We start from the raw sequence: 27,848 nt of genomic DNA, 5'->3' as shown, positions 1-27,848 counted from the left end.
TTTTGTGTCATTTTGTGTGTGTACTTGGCTTTGTGTTTTCTAATTGTCATGTGCACTTGTGCCTGTTTCCTTGTTATTGGTTAATTTGCCTCACCTGCCTTCCCTCATTACCCTCCTAATTTCCTTCCATTTTACAACTCCTTTGTAGACATTACACCCGAAAAATTGATGTCATACCCGCCCATACTTCCAAACACTTACCGTTTTGGCCACTGGGGGCAGTGTTTTTCATTTCGGTAAGCACAGACCGATTTTAGCTAAATAAAAGTCAACCTACTGTTTCTGGAGCAATATATGTTCCTGCAGTTTTCAGCGAATTAAACATCAATATTACATCAATGTTTCATGACAGGTTTGACATAATTGACGGCAATCATTGTGTCACATAACAGGTCAAAAAGGCAAGTTATGACCTCAGGAGAACCGTGAAGCGAGCGAAGAAACGATGCAGGGACAGAGAGGAATCTCAGTTTCAGCAGTCTCATACCAGATGCATGTGGCATGGATTAAGGACTATAACTGACTGCAAAAGTAAATCCTCTCCTTCAACAATGGAAGACACGTTCTTGGCCAATGATTTAAACCACTTTTATGCCTGCCTTGAGGTTAATGGTAGCCTACAGGCTAACAGAACTAATATCAGCCCACAGGCTTACACAACAGCAGTGGAGTCTGCTAATAGAGAGGTGGAAAGATGTCTTAGACTTACTGGACAGGATGTTAGGAAGTCCTTCAGAAGCAACAAGAAAACCTGCTGGACCAGATACGATCTCAGGATGGATTATAAAGGACTGCGCTGACCAACTAGCACTAGTTATCACCAAAAAAGTGTCTCTACCCATGTGTTTTAAGAGATCCACTTTTGTTCCTGTGCCAAAAGCAACAAAACCTGCTTTTGGCCAGTAGTTTTACTTCAGTTGTCATGATATGCTTCGAAAGACTAGTCAAGGACCACGTCTGCTCTTTACTACCGAAATCTTTTGACATGCTCCAGTTTGCATACAGCTCCATTTATGTACTACACAGAGCACTGTCACACATTGATACTGAGAAGGGGAACTCTGTGTGGATGTATGTACATATGTGTGTATATACAGTATATGTGTGTATGTGTAAATAAATGTATATGTATGTACAGTATATATATATATATAGAGAGAGAGCGAGAGAGAGAGAGAGAGAGAGAGTAATCTTTAAATAATTTTGTTTGATAGACTTATTTATTTCTAATGGAATATAACATACGATTGGAACAACACGAGAGTAAGTAAAGGATGAAAAAGAATTCACTTTTACGTGAGCTATTCCTTTAACTGTGATTTATACAAAGACAGCTGGGTGATTCGAGATCTAAGCTGCTGTTGTATTTTCTCCTGTGTTGATGTTGTAATTCATCACAATGGCCACCTACTGTGAAACTGTTGTTGACATTCTTTGTGCTTGATTCGGCGACGCTGGCATCTGAAAGATCCACTTCATCGAAAATGAGAGACTGTGAACAGGAGGGGAGAAGAGAAGAACGGTAAACATGGGCGATTATAGTGCCAAAACAGTACACTGCAAGAAAAATCCTTTTCTGAATCACTATTTAAACAGGATAAATTTACTTGAGAAGCAAAATTGTGTAAAACTTGATTTCAGATCATAAGCCTTGAATCCCGTTTATTTTTCCTACCCCATTGACATATAATTATTTATTGTTTAAGCACAAAACTCCCTTTATTTTGTTAGATTAATGCTTAAAGGGAAAGTTCACCCAAAAATCAACAATTCTTTCATCATTTACTCACCCTCATGCCATCCAAGATGTGTCTGACTCTCTTTCTTAAGCAGAACACAAAGATTTTTAGAAGAACATTTCAGCTCTGTTGGTCCATACAATGAAAGTGAATGGTGATCAGACAAATGAAGCCCCAAAAATCACATAAAGGATTTTAATGTAATCCAAACTCCAGTGTTTAAATTAATATCTTCAGAAATGATATAATAGGTGTGCATGAGAAGCAGAATAATATTTAAGTCTTTTTTTAGTCTAAATCTCCACAATAACGTTCTCTTTCAGATGTAAAACTATACAGGCACCACATGTGACTTTCAGATGTAAAAGTGAAAGTTAAAGTGGAGATTTAGAATAAAAAGGACTTACATTTGATCTGTTTCTCACCCACACATAGTGTATCCCTTCTGAAGACATGGATTAAATTCACTTGCATTGTATGGACCAACAGAGCTGAAATATTCTTCTAAAATCTTTGTGTTCTGCAGAAGAAAGAAAGTCATACACATCTGGGATGACATGAGGGTGAGTAAATGAAGAGAATTTTCATTTTTAGATAAATAATCCCTTTGAAACAAGAAAACATTTGCCACAAACACCTGATTAAGAAAAAGACTTTTTGCAGTGCATTTGAAAAAATATCTTATGCACAGTTTACTGACTATTATTGACTGAAATGACACAAAAATGAGCTTATCCTATGCGTTGATGTGCGTTTACATTATATGAATTAGAAAAGGTGAATGTCCCTCCTGCTATCAATGCAGAGAGAGGACCTGGAGGCATGATGCATGATGGCATTCACAACAGTGATCAGTGAAAGACCTGTTTCAGGAGAGCCAGTGGGATAAAAACACTTCAAGGTGACAAAACATTTGTCAAAGATGTAACATGGCCCACCCTGCTCTTTCTTTTCACATTATTCCAGGTTTCTTCATCACTCTTACATTTAAATAATATAATAGTGCAATAGCGCAACACTTTTAGTGCATCTAGTATGTATCTATCGCAATATAACAGTATAGTAAAATCTTTACTGATTGACAAAATTGACTCACTTTACAAATTAAGTATGTAGCCGGATGACATACTTCTTCAACTGAAAAAAAGTGTGGTATGTTGGACACCTCATGTACTTGCTGTACATAGTGGAAGGGGCGGAGTTACCTGGCCAAAATGCTGTTCTCACAAAACAATTGAAAATAGCAATGAATGTGGCAACTTGTAAAACATTTTGTTAAGCCAGCACCTTGCAAATGTTGAGTTGAATGCTTTACTATCACCCCAAGTTGTGTGAATACAGTATGTACATTATTTGAGATAGTAGTGTTGGACTGAGTTTGGCTAACGTGCTAAAGCTAGCGGCAACACATCACATGGGTTTGAAACTTCACTTTTGTCAGCAGAAAAACAGCAAATGCTGGTATTATGTAAAATTCTGTTAGCGTTACATTTGGGACAGTACTACACTTTGAACAATTCATACACTAAATGGCTAAATGAGTGCATAGTGTAGTGTAGGTGTAAGGTAGGCCTATGTAGTGTGTCATTTGGGACAAAGTAAAATTTGTCTTTTTGTCCGATATACAAAAACTTTTTTTTTTGCTTCAGATAAAAGTTTTTAATTGTGTGACTCGCATCAGAGCTGTTTGGTTTGGTTCATGGTTTAAAATGGAAACAAAGATCTCTGAAAAAGTGGCTTGACACTGCATGGTCTTTTCCTTTGACATGTGCTTCAAACAGTGAGTAGATAGAAACATACATCACTAGGTTTCATTTGCATGGTTCATGCTGACAGAGAAATAGGTTTCCAATGAATGGCCGACACCTTTGAATTGTTTGTGTGCAACAACCATCTATTACATGGATATTAGGTGGACAGGGGCTCATTTAAGACATGGTCCGATACTGATAGTCTCGACATCACAATCACCTCCCATCCATCCTTATTCTCAGTTTTCAGTGTTCCATTAGTGATATATGTCATTATTTGACATTAGGGTGAGTAAATGATGAACAGAATTAAAATGATTGGGTGACCTACAGACAATTTCAAGGACTGTTCATCAGTTTAAGAAAGTGACCTCTTTGTCTCATGAACATTTCCGGCTAGTACGGCTAGCGGGAGGAGCCTCATTCATAGTGACTTTAACACAATTAACATTACTAATCTTATTCCGATTGTAAAAAATTTTTTATTAAATTAAAAATAATTCAAATGTGGATTGTGTTGTTCAGTGGCTGGATGCTGCCTGGATCCTGGAAGTAACAAACAGACAGGTGAACCGCTGCAGTGAAGCAAGATGGCTGGATACGTGCAGTACTATCATCTAAACACATGGTAGTTGAATGACGTTTTTGCCAAATAACAGTAAGTTTGATACGTAGAGTTTAGGTGGTAAATTAAGTCAGATTATTTCTTTGCAGGCTCTAAAAATGATGATCGCTCCCATTACAATAAACGAAGCTACGCTTTTATCAAAAGCGACTTAAAAATGAGGAACATAACGAGCAATTTGTCATGCAGAAGTCAACCATATCTGCAGCAGTATTGCACTGCCAAGATCTCAGAGTAGCTGGAGCAGTATAGAAGCTATTGCAGAAGGAAAGTTTTTCTTTCCTTGGGGGGGAAACATTATGAATGGAACTTCCCATATCAATACAATAGCCTAACTAATAGAATAGCATTAAATAAAGAATAGTTGCCTAATGAAGAGTTTGCGACCCATGATAAATTAACCTAAATAACGCTTTGAAAGACAGATGTTCTTTATCAACGTATCAAATTGCACAGGCAGCAAAATACACACACACTGACAGAACCAAGACACTTGAAGAAACACAATTTATTATATCTTTAAGAACCGAAGACAGTATAAATAAATAAAAAATAAAGCTCAAAGTTTGAAATCAAGCTGCCTTGCATTATTGTGTAAGCTATTGCTTAATGACAATTACATCATTGTACAACTATGAGACCAGGTTGTTTGTTTAGATCATGGAACCAATGCCTGAATGCTGTCCTCAACGACAGGAAGTGCTGCTGTATGGGTTGAGAACATATGAAGGGAGGCTAAAACACGCAATGGGAGGCTCGCTTAAGCGTCTTCATGGCACACAGAGACATACTGATGGAGGCATTAGTAAAACATCTCCCATCAGACACGGACAATAACATACAAGGCATGTCTCTGGGACACTCCACCCTCCTCTTCAGATGCCTAAACAGACAAGACGTGGCAATGATGTGATGTTGCTTCAGCTGCACGACAGCCAAACTGTTCTCGCCCACTGCAGTTCCCAATTCAGGCCCATTGAGGAGAACAGACACCCCAAGCAAAGCCAGGCAGGGTGATGGGCAGTCGCTAATGTCATTGATGAAAGCTATTTAGATAAAGAGGGGTGGGTGTCTGCTGTCACCATTGCCACCAAGCCTTCCTCTGATCCACTGGTACCAAGAGCGGGTGGCGGACGACGGGCTCCGGTCCAGCAGACGGAAAGGACCCTCCAGAACACACGGCTATTAGAGACTCGATACTGCCAGCGGGCCAAAACGCCAACCGCCTGCCAGAGTGCAACCACACATATACATACAGTAACAATCAAGAATAGAGACCGACTGATATTGTTCTTTTAAGGTCGATACAATTTCCAATTATCTTTACGTTTTGATGTCAATAGCCAATAAGCATAAGTAATTTTAGTTTTAGGAAAAAAAAAAATATGCATTATAAATATAGTTTAGTAATAATTAGTAATAATAATAACAATAATATAATATTATAATGTTTTTTTTATTGTTTTAGGCTATGCCATTCTGTAATAACAACAGCTTTTCTTCTATTTAAATATCACAGTAATTTCTGGCATTTCTACTCGATTTTTGTCATTATTAATTCAATACAAAGTGATCAAAATAGTGCCATGAACACAGCACTCCAGGTTGTCACTGTGGCACCAGTTTTATTTTACTTAAACATGTAAAGGTGCACTCAAATTTTTTCCCCATTAAATAAGTTGTTCTCCTAAATATATGAATTGTAATTTTGAAACCTATGTATAAAATCATTACCGCTCACATGAGATGAGGACTCTAGTCATATCAGTCACCTTATTAAAGCTGTTTTATTCTACATGGGTTGGTGTCATATGGGCTGTTTTGAGTATTTCTGTAACTGCTGATCTCCTGGGATTTTCACACACAACAGTTTCTAGAATTTACTCAGAATGGTGCCAAAAAACATCCAGTGAGCGGCAGTTCTGTGGACGGAAATGTCTTGTTGATGAGAGAGGTCAACAGAGAATGGCCAGACTGGTTCCAACTGACAAAGTCTATGGTAACTCAGATACTATTCTGTTACAATTCGGATGGCTGGTCAGCTTCAGACAGCATATCTGCAATACGAGAGTTGGCCGAACAATCTTGGATAGAGAACTTTATGTTACTCACGTAACCCTGGTTCTCTGATAACACGAGTGTAGTATCTCATCACACCTCCCTCATTGCAGTTGTACTGAGAAAAGATATGCTGAGAATGAAGAAGGGACAGTTTCTTATATGAGGGAGGTGGGGCTCCTTTATCACTTCTGTGATTGGTCAGTCAACTGACAGACCTGGTGTTATTGGTGCTTCCATGATCAGACACACTCAAGGCAATTCCCTTAGTCAGATACCTTATTCCTGTTTTCAGAGAACCAGGGTTACGTGAGTAACCTAAAGTTATGAATTTTATTAGGTTGAAATATACAGTGTAGGCCGGCGCTAGCATCAGTATCAGGATATAAATGAAGGAGAAGCCTTTGTGGTAATAAACTCACCTTGGCATCCTTGGCATAGTAGAGTGTCCGTCCCCGCAATTTGAAATAGCGTTTTTTCCAGCGCTGGAAGGAGCTGGTCTGTTTGAGAAGTAGCCCTTCCTTCACACTCGTCTGCAGAAACACAGAGATGTCAAACAGAGAGTCAGAGACTTTTTTACACATGTGCACACAGCACCGATAGCGACAGCTAGTGGTGAACACATTGGATCTGTCCCAACACCTAGTGAGCTGCCTTCCTAGACAGCATTTTAAGGCATCATTGGTGCCCTCTTGATGCGAAGGGTTTTCCAAATAATATTAGGCACCACAATTATACTTGTTAGGTCAAATTCTAAGGCACACATATGGTGAAATGTGCCAGACACAAATACTGTATAATCCAACATTGACTGTAGGACACGTTTATACTCAAAAGAGTAAGATAAAGCACAGCAGGATGAAACAGAATGGGGGTCTCCTTTTAAAAGTTATAACTGACAATGGTCAAAGATGTCTGTCTAATGCATGTTCAGGGTCCGCCCAGACTTTGTTGCCGCCATAGGCGAGATTTTAGATTGCCGCGCCCCAAAACCCCCCACCCACCACCACCTATGAAACACTGACAACACTTATGAATAAATAATTTGTAATAATAAATAACAAATTTGACAAACTACCTCTTCCAAATTAGAATTAAAGTGCAATAACCTATAGGTACCTTCTGGCAAACTAAAGTGTAACATTGGTGCCATTCACATTTGGGTCAGGTTCTTTGTGGCAAAGTAATAAATGACAATTATTTAATATATTTAAGGAATAGTAACATCTGTTCAGCTCTCTTTTCTTCAGTATACCCGGTTGAGTGCCAGTGGTGGGTCAAATGTGTGATGATGTAAAAGCAGGCGTTGATGTCTTGCTGTGGAGGCGATCATGATGAACACCTGTGCGACTTGCAATTGGGAGGAAGTTTTGAGTTCTGAAACTTACAGTATGTTTTTATATTACAATGAACTGTCACATATCAGAAGATTAAAGACAGTTTTATTCCTCATGTCACTACTCCTTTAACATAGAATATTTGATACATCATGATAAATAACTACCCTAGCTACATGCTAGTGGCAGTTTCCACACTGACAACAATTGGAAGTTGATTCCTGTTTTCAAAGAGTTAGTCCCACCTCAGAATCATGCCACTGGATGAGCTGGTCGAGATGCTTAAACAAACAGAGGAATGTTTTGATAGAACCACAGAGTGACAGTGTTTACCATTTTTAAGGAAATCATCCTAACAATGGCTTGATTTAAAGGGATACTTCACCCAAAAATAAAAATTCTGTCATCATTTACTCACCCTCATTCCATCCCAGATGTATATGACTTTCTTTCTTTCTAGATTTTTTAAAGAATATTTCAGCTCTGTAGGTTCCTACAATGCAAAAAGGACATAAAGCAGCATAAAAGTAATCCATAAGACACCAGTGGTTAAATCCATATCCTCTGAAGCGAAATAATAGGTGTGGGTGACAAACAGTCCTTTTTTACTCTAAATCTCCATTTTCACTTTTACATCTGAAAGTCACATGTGGTGACTGTTTAATTTCACTTTCACATCTGAAAGTGGAAGTTAAAGTGGAGATATAAAAAAAGACTCAAATATTGTTCTGTTTCTCACACACACCTATTATATTGCTTCTGAAGATATGGATTTTAACACTGGAGTCATATGATTACTTCTATGTTTCCTTTATGTGATTTTTGGATCTTCTGAGATCTGATCACCATTCCCTTGCACAGTATGGACCTACAGAGCTGAAATATTCTTCTAAAAATCTTCATTTGTGTTCTGAAGAAAAAGAAAGTCATACACATCTGGGATAGCATAAGAGTCAGTAAATGATGAGAGAATTTGCATCTTTGTGTGAACTATTCCTTTAACCGTCCTTTGGTATTCACTCATTTTTGACCAAAATACATTTTCCTCATTGTATAAAAACATAATGGTTGCTTTATCTGAGCAGTACAAGACTTAGCTGACTATTCCTCCATTTGCCATCTGAACAGACTACAAAACAATTGGGCTTGATTCGATAAGTCTAAGTGGTCATAAAAAAAGCGACACCTTTGGTATTTGCCATTGAAAATGAATGGAAATGACCAAAAAAACAGAGCAATGTTTGTGACAGGGTGGAGGGCGGGACCGGGTCGTGATTATACACACCCAGTCCCTTATCAGGCTAATTAAGCCTCTGAGAGGGATAAAGGCAGACTGCGGAGGACGGTGCGGGAGAGAGAGATCATGGCAACTTATTTGATCCATGGTTGCTGTACTACTGTGTGTACTAGTAGTAGTAGTAGTAGTAGTAGTCCTTTATTGTCACATAGTAAACCAGTGAAATTGGCCATCGACCTGTCCATACAAACATACATATGACAAGGGGGTATACAGGACAGGAAGACGGAGAATTTAGAAAGAAATACAGCATGACATGAGGAGAGGAGAGGAGAAAAAAGGCAGCCCCCAGACTATGCTCCTTAAGAAGTACAGTGTGGGAACAGGAAAAAAACACCTCAGCAACATTAGCACATAATCAGTACACTCTACAACATAAACAAGACTTGCAACAGGGGAGGGGATTGGGGGGTGGAGGTGGCCCAGCACAGGCAAGCAGCCATCCGGGCCAGCCACTAGGGCTGAAACGATTAGTTTTGATTAGTACCAAAAAATGTCGGCAAACACTTTCCTGTTGAATAGTCATTTAATCTCATTTAATGTAACATGAGATCACATTAAACTCAAATGATGGCGCACGAGAGCAGCACTACAGCTCGCGCCTGACTGAGGAGAGAAAGAAAACACAGACGCAATCTAAACTTTCCAACCAGCTTCAGGTGATGTAGATCGCAAAGTATGAGGGAATAATACAAACATACTAAATAAGTAAATACAGAAGCACTCTTGTTGTGAAATAAGTGGAGCTGGAGCTGCCTCTCCGCTGAAGCAAAGCTTGTGTGTTGAGCGTCTTAAAAGAAAACACCCCAGTGTTACATCTTTAATGCCGATATATTTAATGCGTTATAGCTTTATTAATCATCACGTAAATAACTACAAACTCCGAAACTAGCATTTCTCTGTGTGGTCAGCGCCTCTTCAATGAGTTGCGCGAATACACCCGGCTGATGTACACTCTGGCGAGGGCACGCTCATCCCTTGATCACGCATGCTTAATGCAGCTAGATTATAACGTGATGACTCGAGACTTATTGAATCATAATATATGTGTCACTGTGTGTTTCTTATCGTAAAGAAAATTGGCAATACGCAGCTTCATTAATAAGAGAAAGTTAAATTTTTTGGAGAGTTATAGATGAATTGAAGTTAACAAAAAGGTGAAAGAGGTTAATCTTCACCCCTATAATACACTGCAATAAAATACGTTTTTGATTTATTTTTGTTTTGGCTTGTTTTCCAATATGAATACCTAAAACTCCTTTAAAACAACGTACATTGACTTTAGCAGCTATACCGCAGAATAAAAAATTGTTATCTGAGAATATTGAATATAATATAAAAAATACAAATATTTTAAAATATCTAAAAATCCTTTAAAAAAATTACACATTCACCAAAGAAGCAGCTTATAAGATATTTCAAATTTTTTTTAGAGGATAGGATTTTGTACCAATTTAATGTTTATTTACTATATTAAGTTTTACCCTGATCTCTGGATATAGGCATTGGCCACTAAAAAAAAACCCTTATCGGTCAACCACTACTTTTATGCACCCTTAATTTGCTTTCAGAGCTTCAAATGCCTGGCTACTATTCACTTGCATTGAAAGGACCCACAGAACAGAGATATTCTTCTAAAAAAAAATGTTTTGTGTGTGTGTGTGTGTGTGTGTGTGTGTGTGTGTGTGTAGCGTGTATTTATCACTTTGTGGGGACCAAATGTCCCCATAAGGATAGTAAAACCTGAAATTTTTGACCTTGTGGGGACATTTTGTTGGTCCCCATGAGGAAAACAGCTTATAAATCATACTAAATTATGTTTTTTGAAAATGTAAAAATGCAGAAAGTTTTCTGTGAGGGTTAGGTTTAGGGGTAGGGTTAGGTTTAGGGGATAGAATATAAAGTTTGTACAGTATAAAAACCATTATGTCTATGGAAAGTCCCCATAAAACATGGAAACACAACATGTGTGTGTGTGTGTGTGTGTGTGTGTGTGTGTGTGTGTGTGTGTGTGTGTGTGTGTGTGTGTGTGTGTGTGTGTGTGTGTGTGTGTGCTCTACAGAACAAAGAAAGTCATTAATTTATCTAGGATGGGATACGGGTGAGAAAATGATGAGAGATGATTTCATTTTTGACTGAACTATCCCTTCAATGAAGCATTCACGTCATGTCAGAATGATCATATACCTGTATATGAGATTAGTGTACATAAACACAACCACAAAGTCATAAATCCAGTGAAATTGTCTGAGATGGGGGCAAGTCAATTTAAGAAGCATAGCAAGAATTAAGCAAATTGGTGACTGCAGTTTAGATTGGATGAAGAAGAAAGCTTGTCAGAAAACAAGACTCATTTAGCTAGTTTATATGAGGCGAAAATCTTGTGCAACAAAATACAATTTTCAGTATGTATATGTGGCCACACAAGAATGATCAAATAAGACAGACTTAATATGCAGTGTGTATGTTGCATTGGTGCTGAAAAATTACGTCTGAACTTGTAAGTACAAACTTCCCAGAAGGACTTTTAAAATGCAGTCTAAACCACTACATGACTGAAATAGTGTTTAAAATGGCTATGTGTTAAACACAGGGCTGGACTGGTATTCTGGCATACCGGGCATTTTCCCAGTGGGCCATCGCACTTTGGGGCCAATCAGGGGCAGACTGGCCATCGGGAGAACCGAGCGGGCCAGTGGGTCGGCCGCGAAATGTACCGAATGGGCCGCGATAAGCTAAAATGAGGTGCCTCGTTATGTAGATCGGACCACAAAACGGCACCTCGATATGCAAAAAAGGACAACAAACACCCCCCTCGACAAATTTTGGGCCAGTTGCCATGTAAAATCTTGTGCCAATTTCTCTTCCCAGTCCAGCCCTGGTTAACCATATATGGATTACACAAACGACTGAAATAAAAAAAAACAGTCCATAACAAATGGTAACATTGAAGAAGGGAGCCGAGTCATATTTAGTGTTCAGCATAGAGACTGGGCTATTTTCAAGTGAGCCAATAAGCAACCACCCAGCATCCACCCAGAACACCCTGGGAACTGCAAAGCTTTGTGCTAAAAACACAGTTAAAACAACTTAGCAATAACATAGTAACAACCTGGCAACCACATACTGTAGCAGTGTGCTAGAACACACAAGAGATCACCTTGACAACTGCATAGCATGCCTCATAAACAATCCAGAACACCATAGTAACCACATACTGTAGTATCAATGTGCTAAAAAGCAAAGAGAACGCTTTAGCAAACACCCAGAACACCCTAGTTTATTAAATAAATATTGTTAGACATTTTTATGAGAGCTGGTAACTATTCATAAACATTGAACCTTGTTTAAATATTGACATTTATATGAGCAGGTTTCCTGGAAAGGCGAGAGACTGATAACACATAACTTCATCATTATTTTACAGCTTTCATAATGTTTAAGCTTAGCCTATACTTATAACATGAATTCGTAAAAAGAAATAAAAAAAAAATAAACTCGCATGAGTAGTTTCTTGTCTTCCCCAGTGGAGACAGACGATGCAGCACACATTATCTGGCACGTGTTTCGCTTGTGATTTTGATTCAGATTTGTGATCAATCATTTGTGAACTAATCATTCAGAATGCTTTTTGAATCTTTTTGATCGGTTCAAAGGAATCAAATGTAAAATATTCGACTCAAATTATTATTTCATGAATCAGACATCACTATCGCAGATCTGCATGCATGTATCAGTGTAAAAGTATTACATTTCTCTTCAAAATGTAGTGAAGTAAAAGTAAAAGAAACATTTATACTCAAGTAAATTACAAATATTGAAAAACTGTACTTAAGTACAGTAACGAAGTATAGTACTTCATTACTGTTCACCTCTGTTTTTGGCATTATAAGTCAACATTTGTTTTCCAGCTGATGACAGCTATCTGACACACACACACAAACACACACTGTACAAAATATTTTTTTTAACTCTAGAAAGTTTGAAATTGCAAAATGTTTACACTGAATCTTGTTTTATCCTCTAATTGAATTTTCAGAATTTTGCAGTTCATTTCTGTTTCTTGATGTTCATGTTCTTGACATCATTATGCATTTACTTTAAGGTTAATACATTTATATGTTTGAAATAAATTATTGGTAGAAAAATGCTTATTCCGTGTCTTCTCTTTGTAGCACCATGGTCAGGTATGATTGCTAGCATAATGGTCAATTTTAAAATGCTAAACTTTTACAATTAATAGTTTGATAATGTCTAAATATCTATCCAAATGCATATCTTGTGCTAAAATATACAAATAGGTTACAACAAGCCATCAGACTACACAGTAGGTGGCTACACACATCTGCTGGCTGTTACTGGCATGACATGGTTTTCAAGTCATTATTTGTATATGCAAATTAATGGTTAAATGTAGGAATGTACATGTTAATAAGATCAAAACAGCCTAACATCCCATAAGAAATGTATAATTGTATTGTTCTTCAGGGAAGAAATGTTCTCAGTATCATCATCATCATAAAAGAAAAGGGTTCCACATCTAACCCTTCCAGTCAAAAATAACCATGAATACCAAAGGGAGGTGCCATTTTTCAGTACCATAGGAACTTTAAGTTGACTCTGCAGTACTGGAATAGGAGTAAGTATTTTAACGTCCAAAAAAATACACAATTTACCTTAATAAAACTACAATATTAACATATTAAAGCATTTATCTTCTAATTGAAAGCAAGTCTCAATAAAAAAAACTGCCTTTAACTCAAACATAAAAAAAAAAAATAATCTCCCCCTTTCCTGTGGATATGTTCACACTAGAGCTGACTTAGTGACATAAAACAGACAGGGTAATAAAATACCCCTCTGTCTCCCTAGCTAGCCAAGTAAGCTAAATTATATATTTAAATGTGCTGTGTTCCTAGATACACACCATCTAATTATATCCCAGTTATGTAAACAATGTTATAGTGAACCTATCAAAACAACAGTGTCTGAGACGTATCATTAGGAAGCAGAACGTGAAAGTGGATATCAGCTCTGGCGTCCACAGGGACGTGTGCACAGCGAGGGTCTGCCCAGCAGAGGAAGCAACAGGAAACCTTGCCAAGATCAAGTGTGCTCCAACACCAATTTCATGCTTGGGAAGGGATATACAAGGCGAATGGCAGAGATGAAAGGACGTCCCTTTGCTTAAAAGATCCTGTCCTGCAATAATGGTGTAAACACAATTGGACAAACCTACACAGAATGCAGGGGACCCGTAGGAGAGGAAAAAAATCAATCCATGCCCCTGATTTCGCAATCCATACCCACAGATTTGAACCTACATGCTTAATACTACAGCTACATGCTTAAAGGGTCCTATTCTTCATCATTAGGTGCGGATATAGCATAGACAACAATCTAATAAGGATCACATGCTTCATAATCTTGCCCATCCATTTATTTGTCATAGTCTCCCTTCAGGGTTTCGCCATTTAAATACGGGACAATAGGCGCCCATTTCAGGACGTCTTTATTTCTGCCAAAATACGGGAAATCTTGGCTAATACGGGGCAGTTGTCAACCCTTTGAGCAACACACCTATTAGCCATTCAAAGCTTTAATAGTCAGCATCTTTAAAAAATATAGCTGTTATCCTGCCTGAACATGTCTTTCTACTGTACGTAACCCTGATATTTCTATAGCCAGGAATCCACGTGTAATTTTAATAAAACAACATTTTGCCCATATGAATCGGAATCAAATCAAATAGAAATCGAATTAAGACCTTGTGAATCAACAACCAGCCCAAGTGAATTTTTCCATTATAGGCAATAGACTAACACAAACCATATAAAGTTAACAGATAATTAAACATCTGCCAAACGCTAGACTTATCTTAATTTTCACACAGGGTAAATCAAACCTGAGATCTACACCTTCAGTATGAGCTTGTATGCAAACTATTCTCAAGATAATGAAAACGTCATAAATTTTGCAGAGCCAGTTAACAGACACAGTCTCCGGTGAAAGTGACACTCCAGACAGCACATGCAAGAGATATCCATGCAGACCAGTAAAAGTGATGGGACGGAAATCTTTTGACATGCAAGGGCGAGAGGAATACAGCCAGAGAGATATGGGGGCCGATAGGGTCATTTTCTCCGTCAGCCAGTCGTATTGGCTGCACTGTCATTCTAGATCATCCCAGTCCCTACCGACAACAAAAACACGGCCACAGACCTGCAAGCAGTTAAGCTTCATCCTGTCCATTCATCTACAAATATAGTAGGAACATGGAACACACACACACACACAAAAAAAACACAACTCCACAGGCATATAGGGGAGGACGGCTATTTATAGCAGAGGAAATATGCTCTCTGAGGGGAGAATTACAAACAGAGACGCAGGGTTCGATCTGACATCCTGGTGCACAGCTGTGTCAACTTAAACAGCGAATCCATACGGCAGCACCCTCGATGACACTGTTGAAGGAATATTCTGGGTTCAGTACAAGTTTAGCTCAATCGACAGCATTTGTGGCATCATGTTGATTATCACGAAAAAAAAACTCATTTCGACACGTCCATTTCCATTTATGCATTTGGCAGACGCTTTTATCCAAAGCGACTTACAGTGCAATTATTACAGGGACAATCCCCCCGGAGCAACCTGGAGTTAAGTGCCTTGCTCAAGGACACAATGGTGGTGGCTGTGGGGTTCGAACCAGAGACCTTCTGATTAACAGCCCTATGCTTTAGCCACTACGCCACCACCACTCCACTACGCCACACGTCCCTCCATTTCTATAAAAAAAACAAAAAGCAAACATTGAGGTTACAGTGAGGCACCGAAAATGGGGTACATTTTTGGAGGGTTTAAAGGCAAGAAATGTGAAGCGTATAATTGTATAAAAGCACTTACATTAATTCTTCTGTTAAAACTCATATTTCTATTTACACAAATGTATATATTATTTATTTTTATAGTTGTTTACATTTTAATTTTAACACCTCGTCCTAACCACGCGACACATTAAGATTCCAGCTTTCTGCCTGTCCACACCAGGCACGACGCAACACAGATATTCATACACTAAAATTAGAGTTATCGTCAATGAAATGTAGAAATAAGATCGATCATAGACGGAACAGTACGTTTATTGAACGCAACTCATTTTCTCACTGAAGCTGCGTTACACGCAGGCAAGCCACGAGGGATAAATACACAATAACACACATACACAGGACAAAGTTACATTATGAATCGCATCCTTCTTCAGTCTGTTACGATTGTTTATGTTCATGCAGTACAACAGTTGTTATTTCCATGTAACATGGAAGTGGAGAGAAAGCTGGAATGAGCTGGGATATCTCCCCACTACCATTCTTAACATCTGTGTGCGTGTGTGAGTGTGTGTGTGTGTGTGTGTGTGTGTGTGTGTGTGTGTGTGTGTGTGGGTGGGTGGGATTGGGTGGTTAATTACGGAGACATTTTTTAGGTTACAAACTGGTAATTACAAGGGTATTATGCTATAAATGTGGTTTATGAGGACATTTCTAGTGTCCCCATAATTCAAATAGCTTAAAAAACAACTAAATTATGTTTAATTGAATATGTAAAAATGCAGAAAGTTTTGTGAGGGTTAGGGGATAGAATCTGTAGTTCGTACAGTATAAAAATCATTATGTCTATTGAGAGTCCTCATAAATGATAGCTGCACCAATGTGTGTGTGTGTGTGTGTGTGTGTGTGTGTGTGTGTGTGTGTGTGTGTGTGTGTGTGTGTGTGTGTGTGTGTGTGTGTGTGTGAGCTCCGGCTAAAAAGAAGGACACACCAAGCACAACATTCGGTAGGTGTGTGACACCGTTTGATAAAATTAAGGTGTTCTGGACCGGCTAATGAGATGTCGTCTTTAATATACTGCAATAAGAATAATTTCAGACCTATTTGTTGACTGCGCTGCCTGGTGCGACGTAGAAATAGAAACAATTCCAAATATAGAAAGCCCAATCACTGTCGCATCTCGCGGCTGGTTAGGACAAATACTCTGATTAACATGGAAAAGATACCTTTTATTGCATGTCGCGCCATTGCGTTGTGTCTGGCTATAACTTTACACAGAAAGTGATTTTATCACACTAAAATCATGTTTACACGCATATTGTTTATGTCTTGTGGCTATACTTTTGAAACTTTCATTTTTAAAAATTTGATTAAACATCCATTCACTTCCATTATACTGTAAGAGTCACACTGTAACATAGATTTTTTCTTTATTTATAAACAAGGAGGGGCAAGTCAAAATGTATTTATATGGTAATCAACATTATGCCACAAATGCTGATGATTGAGCTTAACTTGAATTCAACCTGGAATATTCCTTTAAAATAACCCCTACTTGACTACAAAACACAAAATGTAATATTTAATGTAATAAAAAGAGGCAGCTGAACGATAAATAATGATCTGAAACCCTGTAGAGAGTAAACATACAGTACAGTAACAGAAAATTGGCTGCTAATCTCCAAAAATGTGATTGCAAAAAAACGAAAACAAAAAAAAAACAGCTTTCAAACAGAGCAACTTCAAACAGTGTGCGTCTGTTAAAAAGCAAACATGGTTTTGGCAAAAAGAGCAATAGTTGTTATTTCTTTATTTAATCATAAATATAACCAAATTTAGTGAAGTTTAAGCTTAAAACAATAGAAATAAAAAGACTGATCTCACAGTGAAATCGGAAACAGTAGGTTGACTTTTTAATGCGAAGCACTGCCCCCAGTGGCCAAAGTAGTAAGTGTTGTTGGGGCGTATGGCAGATGTGAGCTCCATTTTCCCGATGTAATGTCCACAGAGGGGTGCCAAAAGCAAGTTGTGAAGTGAGTTGTTTTCAGCTGTACAGAATGTAATACAGAGGACGAATGCATATTTCATAAACTTACCCCTTCCAAAACCTAACCATCAGTGGAGTAAAAATGTAATGTTATAAGGGAAAATTCAACCTCCGAATCACACTTGTCACTAATTTTGCAAACACGATTACTTCCTGGTTTCAACGTGAGATCTGAACCGGGGTCTCACAAGCTGATGACGCATTATTTTAATGCTCTTTGATTAAACCCACAAGCTCTTATTTCTCATGATGCAAAACAACTATAGATTTCATCATTTTAGCACTCCACAGAAAACGAGCTCTGTGTCACTGCATGTCATAAACAATGCGTGACTGAGCAGGAACATTTGCCTTTACTATCAAAGTTTATATTTGTTCTTTAATATATTCTCGGAAGTTTGGCGTAAGCCTCTGCTGATGGTGCATGCATCAGAGCGAATGAGAAGCATTCACTCGCTCTTCCGGACAGGAGTTGCTCTGGGGTGCTTTTGTCAAAAGCACCGTTAACAAACTATAGTAGTTAGTTCCATCGTTAAAAACATAGTCCAATGATTTGCTTTTCCGAAACTTTAGTTCCAATGAACATTCGCAAACAGAATCGCAATGTTGCGTGGTTGGTACTACAGCTCTTTACCTGTGGTTAACATCTGCGGTGAGGAGTGCGACTGAATGACACACAAAAGCACTGTTAATGCCATTTATGTATTCACTTCAAATTCCATTCAAATGTGATTGGAATAAGAAGTGCACAGTAATCGCGGTTATCTCAAATAACTTATTTAATAATCATGGCAGGCTTTGTCAGGGTTTCTGTTTAGCTCTCACACTTGTCATTTCCCCAATATGCCTATTTTCATATATCGTTATGAACCAAAATTTTGAGTGTACGTAGGCATTAAGTTTTGCTTGTATTTCCCACCCCTATATAGGACTTTCTCAAAAACATATACAGAGCAATTTGTTTGCCATCTTTCCATAAATAAACAAATCAATACTCTAACTACACTATACAATGCCATTTACCATTACACTATCCTATGCAATACTATACCATACTGTGCAAAGCTACAGTGTACTACACTATTAGACATGGGCAGACTGGGAAGAGAAATCAGCCCTTACATTTACATTTATGCATTTGGCAGACACTTTTATCCAAAGCGACTTACAGTGCACTTATTACAGGGACAATCCCCCCCGGAGCAACCTGGAGTTAAGTGCCTTGCTCAAGGACACAATGGTGGTGGCTGTGGGGCTCGAACCAGCGACCTTCTGATTACCAGATTACCAGTTATGGTGCTTAGACCACTACACCACCACCACTCCCCTTGATTTGACATACAAACTGGCCCAAAGGTTGTCACTGTCCTTTTCTGCATATAGCAGCCCCCTTCTGAATATCACAGTGCCGTTTTGCGACCCTCTTCAGCCAGTCGCAGCCCTTTCGGCATAACGCGGCAGCCCATTTCAGTTTATTGCTGCCCGTTCAGCCCCATTTCACGGCTGGCCCGCCGGGAAAATCCTGATCAATTATGTGTTAGGCTAGTTAGTCACACAATCAATGGGATCCAATAATTACAAGCTCCAAAAAGCATCATAAAAGTAATCCATACAACTCAAGTGGTTTAATCCATGTCTTCTGAAGCGATACGACTGGTTCTGGGTAAGATGTAACACGTGTACAGTGTGCATTAAGCACAAGTAATCGAGCTTCAAATCATGATCGTGCCTCCAGGCGGCCGAGCTCCTCGTCCCCCGGCAGATGGCCGCGGCTGCTCCGTTGGGGTGGACGGTAGTGACGAGAACTCTCCCTCTTCCTTCCCGGGTTTCGGCACCAGTGTAAAGAAGTCAATGGAAAGGAGGAGGAGGCGAGAATCGGCTTGACGATACAAATAATATTTTAATAATAAACTTAAACCAAAAGACATAAACACACATGACGGACATGTCCGTAAACCATCTCTCTCTCCCTCACAATCCTCCGCAGTCGGCCTTTAAACCTCTCGGAGGCTTAATTAGCCTGATAAGGGACAGGGCGTGTATGATCACAACCCGGCTCGCCCTCCACCCTGCCACACCTTTATACTACCTTTATGTCCTTTTAGGAGCTTGAAAGTTTGTATATATAAATGCATCATACTGTACATCTATGAAAATATCTTAATTTGTGTTCTGCAGAAGAAAAAAAGTAATACGAGTTTGAGACGGCATGAGGGTGAGTAAATGATGAGTGAATGATCATTTTTGGTTGAACTATCACTTTAACATTACTGACTGAGGAAAGGACAATTTGACCAGGCTGAATGTCAGTATGTTTTATGTTAATGAAGGACTTTCTCAAAGACATATTAACCACATTGTTGGGTTGTCTTCTCTGCATACGTAAATGAAAAATTTAATGCTCTACTTGAATGCTCCTTTTTGTTTTTAGCCACTATAGTTCCTTTTCTTGTCTTCAGTTCCCTTCCTGTTGCCAAGTGGGATCAGAAGTGATCTATTAATAGAAGTTTTCTCCATGAAACTCTAAGAGGAAGAACAGCTCAGTGCCAGACACAAATGACTAACCCAGTGAGGTATATTGTACACCCACACCTCTCTCAACACACACACACACACACAGTTACATGCTCTTATGCCAGACATCAGTAAGCAACTCAACCATGACTCACTATAACCATACACCACACCATGACACACACAAACACACAGTACACACACTAGAGGCTGATCCAATAATTGCTGCTTCTCTTCTGAGAAAACAAGAGCAAAGTTTGTTGAGAAAGTGAGCGTTCTAACAGACGGACGTCCTGTCAATGAGGATATCAAGAACGAGTGCATTGTACCAGGATCTACACACACACACACACACACACACACACACACACACGCACACAAATTGGTCAAATAACAGTAAGGAATCCCTATACCCTTTATGCAACCTCTCTGAATATGTAAGATCTGTGAGATTATACCACTATGGCAATAATGTAATGATTGAAAGTGTATTTAATATGGTATAATACAGTGATTTCCAACTGGTGTGTTGCAGGTCTGTTCTGATAGGGTAATAAACAATGCTAAATGCAAATAATAAAATAATAAAAAACATGTGTACTAATCCAAAATTGTGTACAATACAGTAAGTCACACTTCTGCTGTTGTTTATGCATTTTAAATGATACATTTTCCTATTCAGCAAATGACAAATCATTTTTAATTGCACATTATTATTATTATTCTGCATATTGTTGTGCCTATGCATTTCATGATCAGATCCTTAATGAATGCCATTTTGTTCTCTTTACAGACTCAGAAGGTCAGTCTGAGTCGGTGTTGGAAGAGAAGTACTTCACCTCTCCTGTGGGGTGTGTTGACCTTGTAAAAAGATGCTTTCAGCAACATGTGTTCCTTTTAGAGGGGCTCAAAATGAACTGAGTTACCCCTCCAAACACCTACAATAATACAGTGCAACAAACACACTTACACTTACATTGATCATAGTGTGTATTCTCTCTCTCCCGATCGGTGTAGAATACCTTTCATGGCCTATATCATGATGACTGCTTTAGTTTATTATCTCAAGGCTGGGAGAGAAAACAGTGCAAATCACTAAATGAGGCAGAAATGGAAAAACACAACTTGTGGCATGACAGGATAATTGCAGGCTCTGCTTTCTCTGCCTGTGACTTTATTGAATATGCATTTAGAAAGAATGCAGAAATGTACTAGTAACCAACGGAAACACATGCAAATGATGCTAAACAAGACTGTTCAATAATTGGGCATCAAACTGCATATGCACATTTTATCAACATTAAATAGCCTGAAAATGCATATTTTTATGAATTTCACCACCTTACTGGTGAACTGCAAGGAAGGCAATTGAAAATAGTAGTTATTTAACGATTACAATCTGGAAACAAGTTGAACTTTTTAAACATTCTTCAAGTGCTTACCATATCGTACTCCTTTTATTTATTTACCTTTTACGTGGAATTATGTGGAAACCTGACAAATTCAATGGTTTTACAGGAATAAGATACAGTACTGTTGAAACACTTTGGAAAAGATGTAAGATGCCTAGTGCAACATTTGCCAGAAACAGTGCGCTGTCATAAAAACAACTGCTCTTCAAATAATCGTTACTCTAAATGTCTGGACCATTTGTATTGTTACCACAGTACAAAGTCGTTTTTTAATCCACAATTACAGTTGTAGCCACAGTGTGACTGAAAAGTTTATATGAACAGTGTCAGGATCGTAAATGACTCTAAATGCTTCAAAGCTGCTACATTGCTTGGCACCGAAAACAGACAACAGTTAGGCTAATGAACAATATTACTTGGTATAAGTATGGTTAATTCCAATTATTATTAGTAATAGATTTATCTTTTTAGTATAACTATTCATTCAACATTTGTGTTTGTCATCATGTTGTTGCCGGTGTTGAAATAAGCTCCTCGAGGCATGCATCACAGTGATTTTACCACAGTTAAAATCTTCACATTCATGTTGATATGATAGGTGAGGTTGGGAAATAGATTAATATTTATTTCCTTTTTTACTATAAATCTCCACATTTCAACAGCACCGACCAGCAGGTGGAGATATGCACGAAGAATATGAACTGCCAAAAAATTAAAGAAGAAGAATATGGAAGTGTAAGTGGAGATTTATGGTAAAAGAATTTCTGGCTTCACTTGCATTGTAAAGACCAACAGAGCTGAGATATTTTTCTAAAACTCTTAATTCATGTTCTGCAGAAGAAAGAAAGTCACACACATCTGGGATGTCATGAGGATGAGTAAATAATTAGAGAACTTTCATTTTTGGGTGAACTATCCCTTTAATCATATTTTATATTCAGTACATTCACTTTTGAAAGTGGTGAATGTGTCAGGCTGTGGCCATTGTGGTGAAATTAGGGTTTGGCAGTTTTCAGAATTTTTGACTAATTCGAATTTGCGTTTTGACACGATTTAACTTTTATTTTTATTTTATTTTTTTACCGAGATTTTGCAAAAATATAGCAAATGCTAAAGTTAGATACATTGTAAATCCACCAAAGGCTGAACAAGGAAGAGAAAAATGTCTGAAAACGCAGATGGACAAAGCAAGGACATTTCACTTTACAGTAACCTAAAATATCTGATCATTTTATTCATGTTGGTGAAAACAGATGTGGTTAAAGATCTGACAATCTGAGAATGGATAAATGAGAGCTCTTCCTTTGCCCATCTGAGAGCTTCAAAGCATTGGTTTATATGATGGGGTCTGTTGACAGATGTGTTTTCTGTATTTAGAGGCCAGATGTATTTAAGTCACAAATTTAGTGAAAATTATCAACAAGCATGTCTCCAAAACTAAATCTCAAAGTCACAGTTCTGTGGAACACAAACCACACACTTTTTCTTTTCCATTCTGTGATCTGTGGTACAGGAAGCACATACTATATTACAAGTCTTTTGAAACCATGCAAAGTGTGACTGGAAGCGCTATTCTCTGAACACCTTTCAAATCAAGTATGGCACCAGGTTTAACATCAATGAAGTTGGTTGTTGACCACATCCTGATGCGTTGTGTCAAATGTCGCCATATTTTATTTGAAAGCTACAGCAGAGATTATCAGTGAAAAAAAATTAAAATGCATTTTGTTTCTCACACAATGCTATTGTGTGGCCTGAGAATACTTGAACAATAAAGCACAAGTAGGATGTATTACATTTATGGTGCTTATTTGGTATACTTTATTTAAGATGTTTTGGTCACTATAAACTAGTTTTTTGTCATGAATCAGCAGAGAAGAACAGAGGCTCAGGACCCAAAAGCAGAGTTGAAAAAACAAGGGAATTTATTAACACAAAATACAACTCAAATTACCCTGTAGGGGAAAAAACTGTCCTGGACAGAGCTAACTGATACGGGGCTGGGGCAGATGAAACAGGTACCAGGACCAACTGGACCAAGAACAGGAACAGGGATGAAACAGTACCGATTAAACACGACTATTTATTATGAACGATTATACCAACATACAGACAAGACCAACTGGAAAACAAGCACACAATACTGGAAACTAGAGGTGTGAATCTTCACTGGCCTCACGATTCGATTCGATTACGATTCAAAGGGTAACGATTCGATTATAAAACGATTTGATTCTTGATGCATCACGATACATATTGTCCTTCAATATCTTTCTTTTTCAGATTCTTCAAAATACATTTTTTACTCTCTATTTCTTCCCTTTCAGCTTTTTATTTAATAACTGTTTTAAAAATACGAACGAGTCACATTAGATAAACTGGCCTTTTACATTCATTATGAGCTGTGAACAAAACATTAAACATCCACAAGATCAACCCTGGTTGGAATCTAAGTTTTGTCCCACTTTATATAAAAATTCATATGAAGGTTGATTTCCTGGCAGTGATTTGGTCATGGTCGGATAGTTGAAAGGTTTGATCCAGATCAATTTAACCATGGTTTTACATTAGTAATATTGTAGAAGCCATGTTCTCTTTCATTATCTCGTGTTCAACATCAACCAATGGGTGGGACCCCCATACCTGACTTCTGCAGAAGCATCCAATTCCACCAAGTCTTGCTTGACAGACAGGAGCGCGTATCCAATGCCACTGTAAGGCCCTAACGTACCTGAGGGCAAAAAGGACCTGTACGTGCTACTTTTCCTCACCGCCTGATCATAATTTTAAATCAATTTCAGCAGTTTTCAAAGGCATGGCTCAGTCTATACCCACGACATATGCAAACTCCGGGAACCAGCAGTCGCGGGCATGCCCAACTGTCTACGAAGCCCTTATTGCAGCGAGGGATGGATCTCATGGAGGAAGATCTTTCTCTGCCTGATTACTATAGCCCATTGCTTTGCCTTTCCCAGGAAGCTCCTGAGCCACATGCTTAAGGTAGCTGCTACCCAGAGCAGCGAACTTGAGCATGATGACTTAGACGTGGGAAATGGCCACGACGCTGCAACTCTGGGGGCCTCCCAGAATTTGCCTACACTCAGTTGGGCCAGCCAATTCGACTTGTGTCTACTCAAGGACACTACCCTTCCCTGTGTTTCCTTGTTTGAGTATGAGCTGCCTGGCTCTGGGCTGATGATGATGCTGTGCATGAATGCTCAGATGATGAAGAGGCCATCCTGATGGCCCAGGATCCACCAGTCAGAAGTTCAGCTATGTTACCGCATGTTATTCTCCTCGAAGTCTGTGAGCGAATGGCCGGCTCTCTAAATTTGTTGCCGATCAGGAGAGGGATGACTATGATGGTAAACTGTTGGGGAAACTGCCCGGCACATGGAAACAGCTCTTGCCCATCCACCCTGCATTTGCAAAGCACATGAAACACTAATGGGGACATGCGCTCCACCTTAAGCTCGGTCTTGCTGGCTTTGAGGTAAAAGACATGGCTGCTCACGGTATTGGTGGCCATCCTACCATCAAACCTTTAATAGCCAGACATCTAGTCAAACCCCAGTCAAACCGGGACAAGCTCTTTCTGGTCCAGACTTCGCCCTCATTAAATGTGACGATAAAAAGAATGAGGATGAGGCTTTTAAGTTGTACCTTCCTAGATAATCTGCATCTTACCAAGCACCTACATTACGGGCCGCTCAGGCTCCGGCTACAGGGCGTACTTACCAATACGGCGGCAGACCCAAGCTTCACAAAAAAAGATTCAACGTCTCCATCCTCAAATAGTGTGCATGTTGTGGGAGAGATTCGGTTGGGCATCCGTTGATCTCTTCAACTAGCACGAAAACGGCCATTGTCCTATGCTCTTCTTGCTAAGGGACAAGGATGCTCCTCTCAGTGTAGACACACTAGCTCACTTATGCCCCAATGTGCTGCTCTATGCCTTCCCCCACTCAGCCTGATTTTTCCCACTCTAGCCAGAGTGAGAGAGCATAGCCTGACACTGATTCTCATAGCACCCAGATGGCCCAAAGCACCATGGTTGGCAGAGATAATTAATCTCCTTTATGCTTTACTCTTGTCTCAAGCGAACAGGGAAATATACCATCCTCACCCAGCCAGGGTGGCACTCTGGGCTTAGCCGATGAAAGGTTTAACCTGAACACATTGGGGCTTCCCCCCGGGGTGGTTGCAACTATACAGAATGCCAGGGCCTTATCCACTAGGTCACTGTATGTGTGTAAGTGGCATGTTTTTGAGAAATGGTACAAAAAAATCATCTGGCGTCTTATCAGTGTTCAGTCGCTGAAATACTATGCTTTCTACAGAATCTATTAGAAAAGGGAAAGTACTTTTCTACCATTAAGGTTTACCTGGCGGCCATTTCTGCATCCCACATTGGCTTCAATGACGCAGCAGTGGGGCAGCAACCTCTCATTCGTAGATACATGAAGTGTGTTCACCGTGCTTTGCCAGTTGAGAGGCATGGCTGCACCCTGGGCCCTGTTTCAGGGAATATCACGGCAGGACATTTGTTCAGCTTCTCTCCACGTTTGTCAGGTACTACTGACTTGATGTTACCAGGAGCCCAGTAGCACATGAGGTTCTGGGTGTGGGCTCTCATTAATTGGTTTTCCATAGCCCTTGCCCCTTTACAATGTGTACATGATACCTTACAGTTTACACATCAAGGACAGTCCATGGACCATCATCCCCACTTTTCTGTGTTAATGGGTTGTTTGGCCTGCTTATAATATATAGGATGTGTCAAGACACCGCCTCTATGAGGAGACCATCCTTCTGGCTTACAGTGTCTCACTGTGCGTGTATAGGGCAATCGTGGAGCTGCACAAGAAGAGAATATGCTCACTGAGGAAAAGTCCTTTATGTACAGGTCCTTTATGCCCTTTATGATGGCAAGGGTGGGGCCTTACAGCGGCACTGGACATGAGCTCCTGTCTGTCAAGCCAGACTTGGTGCAATTGGATGCTTCTGCAGAGGTCAGGTACGGGTGTCCCTCCCATAGGTGGATCTCTCAACTTGATGTTTCAGAGAACTGGGGTTACAGAATAGGTATCCTATCATATTTAGGTGAAAGCCATAGTTTTAATGCAATTAACAATAGTGTTAATCCAGTAATATGGTGTTAATATAGTTACCATGTTTTAATTTTGTGGTTACTTGATTTTAAAATACCAAAATACAATGGTGTTACTATGGTTACTGAAGTAAAACCAAGGTACATTTTGTAAGGTCAGGTTAGGGTTAGGTTAAGAGGTAGGGGTTGGTGTAGGGTGTCTGTCAAATAAACACAGTAAACAAACAGCAGTGATGCCACTTTACTGTATGTTAGTATTAAATTAGCCGTGTAAATAGCATCTGCCACTATTTGCACTTAGAGCGAAGAAGATGCTTTTTGTTGCTATTTACACTTAAATGTTAATAGCCTCTATTTCTATTTGCACTTACTGCAAATATCCTCTGCAAAAAATAAAAGCATATTGGTTTGGAACAACACGAGGTTGAGTAAATAATTTTTATTTAGAGTTTTCGTTTTTTTTTCTTCATGTTAATAAGTGTAGAATACAGAGTTGCACATTTCTGTGGAAAAACAAAACCCTGCAAATCTTTTCACCGCAAAACAAACACTGCAAATACAATGTCTTTCCAGATAATATGTCCAAGCCAAGACCTCATCAAAAACACTCAATTTAAGGCCATAAAGATTACTGAGGACATCCGTGACTCTTCTGTAAGCAATGTGTGAATAGCACACAGAGTTATCACGAACACACCGCTCCATTCTGTAAAGTTAAAAATACCACTTTCATAGAATCTTTGCAGCACAGCTTAAACTGGTCCAGCAATTACACCTTGTCAGTTGTTGGCATATAATTTTCTCATCTCTAACAACATAGAGTCATTGTGTACAGAGGAGGCAGAGCACAAGGTAACAATTACACTGGTCAGGACGGTCAGACGCAGAAAGAGGAAGTGGCTGACAGACAGTGAAAAGCTGCTATGCAGTCAGCAGGAGAGGGGGAGGAGGGGACATCATTAATACCCCTTTTCAAATCTGTCCAGACCCCCACACACACTGCCTGCCTTCTATAGAGACAGCTAATGACTGTGAATACCGCTCTGTTTCCTCCAAACTGCGTTTGGTGTTTCCATGTACCAACATGCATTCTGTCATCATTCTACAAGTAGCCCCTTTATGAGCATCTAT

General features: G+C 39.1%; 1 protein-coding gene across 3 annotated transcripts in view; it reads right to left on the bottom strand.

Annotated features, from left to right (window-relative positions):
* Positions 1-27,848, bottom strand: part of LOC127659316 (diacylglycerol kinase eta-like) — a 111,048-nt gene that overhangs the window by 67,650 nt on the left and 15,550 nt on the right. For all 3 annotated transcript variants that reach the window (XM_052149084.1, XM_052149083.1, XM_052149085.1), the window contains 3 exons: positions 6,596-6,706; positions 5,198-5,341; positions 1,412-1,492 (listed from right to left, as the gene is read on the bottom strand). In XM_052149084.1, coding sequence (XP_052005044.1) covers positions 1,412-1,492; positions 5,198-5,341; positions 6,596-6,706 — 336 coding nt within the window. The remainder of the gene's footprint in view (positions 1-1,411; positions 1,493-5,197; positions 5,342-6,595; positions 6,707-27,848) is intronic.

The sequence above is a fragment of the Xyrauchen texanus genome, chromosome 18, assembly GCF_025860055.1.
Source record: "Xyrauchen texanus isolate HMW12.3.18 chromosome 18, RBS_HiC_50CHRs, whole genome shotgun sequence".
NCBI classification, from domain to species: domain Eukaryota; kingdom Metazoa; phylum Chordata; class Actinopteri; order Cypriniformes; family Catostomidae; genus Xyrauchen; species Xyrauchen texanus.
Note: the sequence above shows the minus strand (reverse complement) of the source record. Positions and strands in the feature narration are given on the sequence as shown.